This window comes from Pelodiscus sinensis, chromosome Z (genome assembly GCF_052426305.1).
Source record: "Pelodiscus sinensis isolate ZL-2025 chromosome Z, ASM5242630v1, whole genome shotgun sequence".
NCBI classification, from domain to species: domain Eukaryota; kingdom Metazoa; phylum Chordata; order Testudines; family Trionychidae; genus Pelodiscus; species Pelodiscus sinensis.
Genome location: NC_143085.1, coordinates 25,869,507 through 25,875,506, shown reverse-complemented (window position 1 = coordinate 25,875,506; position 6,000 = coordinate 25,869,507). Strand labels below are relative to the sequence as shown.

The 6,000-nt window shown below is 65.1% G+C and overlaps 1 protein-coding gene across 1 annotated transcript; it reads left to right on the top strand.

Annotated features, from left to right (window-relative positions):
* LOC149520710 (uncharacterized) lies at positions 1 to 4,093 on the top strand. Its single transcript, XM_089775279.1, has 8 exons — positions 1 to 446; positions 745 to 848; positions 1,161 to 1,283; positions 1,836 to 1,903; positions 2,312 to 2,417; positions 2,690 to 2,785; positions 2,954 to 3,058; positions 3,806 to 4,093. Exons 1-8 carry the CDS (start codon positions 20 to 22, stop codon positions 3,902 to 3,904), a joined length of 1,128 nt encoding a protein of 375 aa, XP_089631405.1. The 5' UTR covers positions 1 to 19; the 3' UTR covers positions 3,905 to 4,093.
* The last annotated feature ends 1,907 nt before the right edge of the window (positions 4,094 to 6,000 follow it).

Sequence of the window (6,000 nt, the reverse complement as noted above, 5' to 3'; positions counted from 1 at the left end):
TGCTCCCCTCATTTGCAGCATGGCCAAACACATCAGGCTGTGGTTCCGGAAAGCCCTGAAGATGGCCCCAGGGCTGGTGGGAAGCAGCTCCTCCGTCCCCGCGGGCGGGGAAGCTGAATCCCACCAGCTCGGGGCGACTCGCCCACCGGCCAGGCCCCTCCGGACCTGGCTCCAGAGGCGGCTGGGAAGGCGGGACCCAGCCCAGCGGGGCAGCCGGGTAGGGTGGCTCTGGGGCCTCCTCTGTGGAGAGAAACACCTGCCCCAGGAGCCCAGCCCCCATTACCACCAGGGGGCATCGCCCTGCCCGGCCCCCGGGGACCTGCCAGTCTCCGGGAGCCCCCAGCCTCTCCGCACCAGCCCCTGCAGCTGTGGGTCCAGCTCAGTGAGCAGCAGCGCCTGGGCCTCCAGCTGCAGCCGGGCCACCTCCTGCAGCCGCTCAGACCCAGGTGAGGGGCCGTGAACATGCTGGGCCCAGGGGCTCACCCAGTACACGGGGGGGGGGGGGGGGGGCAGCCCCAGTGTCTGCCCCGCAGCCAGGGCAATGGATGGGGGCGGGGGGGGGGCTGCTTGGCTCTCTTGTTCCTGGTGGGGGCTCTGCTGAGGGCGTTGGCAGATGTGAGGGTGGAAGGGGGATGGGTCCCTGCGAGGGGCGTGTGGGGCCCAACCTGCCCTGGGTCCCTGACATGGGGGCGCGTGACCCCTGCTGGCCGCTGGAGTCACCCTGGTCCCTTCCCTCCCACACAGAGCCCCCCTGCGCCTCGGCGGAGCTCTGCCAGGAGCGGATGGACTCCCGGGTGGAGGAAGGGGCCATCTATGATATTGAAGAGCAGCTCCACACCCGGGACACGGTAGGAACCTTCTCCACACGGGGGGGACCCGAGATTGTCCGGCCCCTTCCCAGCACGTCCCCCCCTCCGGGAGGGGCTTGTCCCTGGGGATCCCCCTGGGGCCCCTTCTCCTGCATGACCTGGGCCCCCCAAGCTGAGGTCTCTTGTCATGCACCAGCTGGGCCCCCACAAGCCTGAGGAAGCAGTTGGGGGGGGAGTGTGGGGGCTTGGACAACCGGCAGCTCCCACCTCCACTCCTGGGAGGCCTGAGCCCTGCAGCTGTCCGTGGGGGGCAGGCAGGCCCCAGGCTCACAGACTCTCTCTGGGGTGCAGAGCCCAGCCGCCCTGCAGCGGTTCCTCCAGGCCGTCCCCCCCGCCTGCCTCGCCGCCCTCCAAAGGGGCGAGGACACCCTGGCGCCGCGCTGCTGCAAGGACACCATGATGGCCAGGATCGTGGTGAGCGAGTGGCGGCGGCCGGGAGGAGGGGAGGGGATACGTGGGGTGGACAGGGGTCTGCCTGGGCCATGGCGGCGGGTGGGGGTGCTGGAAATGGGATGGGTGGGGCCAGGAGTGCTGGAGGGGGAGGGGGAGGTGGACATGGGGAGGGTGGGTGGGGATGCTGGAGGAGGGAGGGACACAGAAATGGGGCAGGTCTGGGGTGCTGGACAGGGAGGGGGATTCGGAACAGGGAGGGGTCTCCCCGGGCCATGGGGGGGGGAGCTGGAAGGTTAGCAGAGCGGGCTGCTGAGGATGCGCCTGGGGAGCAGGGATGAGGAGGTTCAGAGGCTGGTCACCAGGGCAGTGAGGGGCAGGAGACGGCCTGGGGACAAGGATTGAGCTGGTCCCGGTTTGGGAGGGGGTGCTGGGAGAGGCCCTGTGCCGGGCCGGGGGGCTACAGGCCAGCGGGAGGCAGTGGGGTTGGATCCTGCTGGGTGGGGGCGCTGGCCGTGTGAGCGTCTCTTGGGGGCCCCAGCCTCACACGCCCCTTTGTCTCCTTGGGTCTCACAGGAGATCATGGAGGACTCCCCCCACCCACTGGTCTTGGCCGACTGCCTCAACGCCGCCTGCAGCCTCAGGTACCGACCGCCCCCCCCCCCCCCCGCCGAATCCCCCCCGGAGCAGATCCCCTGACCAGGGAGTGGGAAAGTCTCTGTCTCCTGGGCTATGTCTAGACTGCAAGCCTCTTTCGAAAGAGAGCACCCAGTGAGTCTGGATGCTCTCTTTCGAAGAAGCCCTAGTTACATTCAAGAACGCCTTCGTTCGAAAGAAGCACTTTCCAAAGAAGGCGTTCTTCCTCGTGAAATGAGGTTTACCGCCGTGGAAAGAAAAGCCGCGTTCTTTCGATTTAATTTCGAAAGAACGCGACTGCAGTCTAGACGCAGGTGAAGTTTTTTCGGAAAAAGGCTACTTTTCCCGAAAAAACCCCTGAGTCTGGACACAGCCCTGCTGCTGAATTAACAGTCTCTGCCCCTCTCTCCTGCCAGCACCTTGCAGCCTCCCCTACAGGCCCAGCTCCTGAGCCCCCTGCTGAGGGCGGCCGTGGGACAGACTGTGTCTGGGGACTGGCAGCAGGAGCCCATCCACACACAGGTACGTCCCTCCGGGCCCTGCTCCCGGGCTGGGCTGGAGCTCCAGAGAGGAGTGGGGGTGGGGGCAGAGGGAGAGAAGAAGCTGCAGGTTTGGATCCTTCCCTCCAGGTTTCCCGTTGCTCTCCCTGGGGGCCCGTCCCTTCCATGCCCAGCCTGGGCTCCTCCCTGCTCTGCGAGGCGGCTCAGACCCTGCTCAAGGCTGCACCCCGGGGCCAGCGGGTGGCCTGGATTCCCCAACCCCCCTCTGACCCAGGGCTCCCCCTTGTCTTGCAGCAGTTCATCCGGGCCCTTCCCTTCGACCTCCAGGCCCTACTGGCAAGCCTCCTCGCCGAGTCCCCAGACACCGCCAGGCTGCAGCTGATCATGGAGGTGAGCCCCGTGGGGGGGACGGGGCCATTGTCCCTGCTTCCTCGGGGGGCCGAGAGAGGAGCTGTGTCAGTGGCTGGTGGGGGGGGGGGCACAGTCTGAGAGGAGCCCCAGGCTCTGCCCAGAACCGGCGCCTCCCTACGGGTCCTGACCTGCCTCTTTCCCCCCCAGCACCTGAGCCCGTGGCTGGAGTCCCGCCTGCCCCAGGAGCGAGCCAGGGCCCTTGGCAGCACCACGGCCCTGCTGGGAGTCGCCACCACCCTCCCGGGGTTTGAGGTAAGTGACCTCGGAGCCGGGGGGTCTGGGGCTGCAGGGCGCGGGGCTGGGAGCGTCCCCGGGAGGCAGAGCTGGGAATGGGCCGGGAATGGGCCGCGTTCTCCTTTCCCCGGGGAGGGGCGACCCTGGGCCTTTCCGGGGGGCACCTGGGCCCCAGACTGGGGAGTGGCCGTCAGTGGATCCCCTTGTTCCACCCCCGGAGTGACCCTTCAGTCGGGGCCATTGCTCAGGGTTGTCTCCTCGCAAGGCCGGCCCCGCCCCGCCCCGCCCCGCCCCGGGAGGTGTCTCTCTCCGTCCCCGAGCTCAGAACCGCCTCGGCGGCCGTTAGCATGGGACGTGCAGCCCCAGGATGCTGAGGGACCCCCCCTCTTCTCTCCCCTCAGAACTCCGCCGACTGGCCGAGGATGGGTCACCACGTGGCCCAGCTGGGCCTTTTTATTTCGGACCCATCCGAAGACGTCAGCCGGCTGGCCCGGAAGGGGGTGCACAGCCTGTACCGACTCCTCCTGCACCACAGGGGTAAGGAACCCAGCCGGGACCTGGGCCCCAGGGACACCCTGGGGGTGCCGGCGGCGGGGGGAGGGGACCCAGCCCTTTTCCCCAGACTGGCCCAAGGGGGGATGCGTCCCTCTGTGTTCCCCTTCTGCCCCCTGTGCCCCTCCATTTGCCCAGGGATGCCTGCAGGGACCCGTGGGAGGGGAAGGGCTCAGACCTGCCAGCAGAATCACCCTGGTTTGTCTCTTGCAGGCCTCAACATCCACCAGGCAGAGGACCTGTGGTGCAGGCACTACTATAAGGAGAGATGGGTCCTGGCGCATAGCAACACCGTCAGGGTGGGAGAGGTAAGGACGCGCTGCCAGGGCAGGGCAGGGCTCGGGGGTGGGGCTGGCTGGGGCCCTCGTGCGGGTAGGACGCGGGGTGGAAGCGGGGAGGCGCTGATCGAATGGTCGATGCATTTTCCCTCGACTATTCGAGCCGTGGACAGGGCGGCGCTGCCCCTTTGTGACGCTGTCCCGGCGTTTCAAAGGGGCGGCGCTTCCTAGGGGCAGCGCCGCACCTTGCCCCGGATCTCCCATAGAAGGGGAAGCAGGGCGGGGGGGGCAACACTTTTTGATGGAGGTCGCTCCAAGATGTTGGCCAGTGGCCTAGGGCTGCTCTGTTGTGCGGAGGGGGTGAGGTCTGGGAGGGTCTTGGGGGCAGGAGGAAGGTGTGACCTGGGGCAGGGGTTGGGGTGCAGGGTGAGGAGAGCGTCTGGGTGCAGGGTCTGGAAGGGAGTTTGCAGAAGGAGGAAGCTGTTTTAGCCCCAGGAGTTGGGGCCGGGCTCTGGGCCGTCAGCTGAAACCTCCCGTGCTCTTGATTTCAGGTCTTTGGGCAGCTCTTCACCCCAGAGCAGGAGAACTGCTTTTTAGACAAGGCTCTGCTCGCTGCCCGCTCCCCCCTGAGGCGCCCCAGCCAGGCCGGGCTGGTCCTGGCCCACGCCCTGCATGGGCAGGCCCATCAGCTCCTGGGATACATGGTGAGCAGCCGGAGCAGATGCAGGAGAGTGGGGCAGGGCCAGGGTCTCCTTCCCATCCCCTCAGGGAGTCCCCCGCCCCTTTCCTCATGCTGCCCCCACCCCACGTCCCTGCTGGGTGGGTCAGAAGCTCACCCTGCGGGCCTGACGGGGGGCGACCAGAGAGCAGAACAAGTCTCAGCGCAGGGGGGAGGAGGGTGGAAATGCTGGGGGGGCCCAGTACCCCTGAGTCCCCAGGGATGAATGTGACGGATTCTGCTTCCCTTGCAGCAGGAAGACAGCCAGTGAGAGCACAAGGAGCTGAGGAGCCAGCAGCTGCGTCCCCCTGCCCCCAACCCTCCCAATTGTATAGAATGTATTTAAATTCTGATTAAATAACGTTTCAAAAAACATTTGGATCAGGCTTTGTCAATAATTTTTAATGGGGGGGGGCATTTTGGCAAGTGGTCAAGGGCCACATTTCTACCGAGGAGTTTGGGGTCTGGGACGGGGCAGTTGGGTGCAGAAAGGAGCTGAGGGTAGGAGCCTGGGTGCGCACCGTCCATTGCATCATCACGCGGCGCCATTGTGCTAGTGCTGGAGTTTGGGTGACTGGTTTAATTTGAATGTTTACACAGATTAGGTGTTTTAACTTTAGGAAACTTCATTTTAAATAAGGTAAAATGTTAATTTCTGTCTACCACAAAGGGTTTCAAAGTTTTCTTTATTAAAGGCAGGGATGAGGAACCTTTTTTGTCTCCAGGGCCACTGACCCCAGAAAAACCAGTTGGGGACCACACACGATCAAAGCAAAATACAAAAACCCTTCTTCCAAAACCCACAAGCCTCACTGAGGTGAGGGGAAGGGATAGGGAGGACTGAGGTTCGGGGATCCCTCATTTTTGGCCCCCCCTCAGATTGAGAGGGACCCGCAAATGCCACTCTCCCTGGAACCCAGGAGAGTTAATCTGTGCTGGGGCTGGAGTGCCAGGGGAGTGAGATGTCTCAGTCGGGGCCACATTCGTGAGGCTTGGGGGGGTGGAGGCGCCAGGGACGCATTCAGATAGAGCAGGGGAGCCGGCAGGGACCCTGAGAGGAGAAGTGGGAGTGAGAGCCCAGCCGGGGAGACACAAGGAAACCAGAGTCAGTCTAGTATCTCTCAGGCAGCTGGGGTAGACACCCCCCACCCCAAACCCCAGCCTCCTGTTGGATCCTCCTCCCACAGTTAACTGCCTCTGAGTCTGCACCCAAACTCCCATCGCTGCCCTGAACCTGTCCCAGAGCCTGCAACCCGCAGCCTCTCCCGCGCCCCACTCCCCAGCCATCCTGCACCGTAACCCCAGCCTCAGGCCAGCGAACCTGAGTGAGGGTGGGGGAGCCCAAGCAGCAGAGGGAGGGGGGAGTGGAATGAGTGGGGGCGTGGCCTCAGAACAGGGGCAGGGGTAGGTGC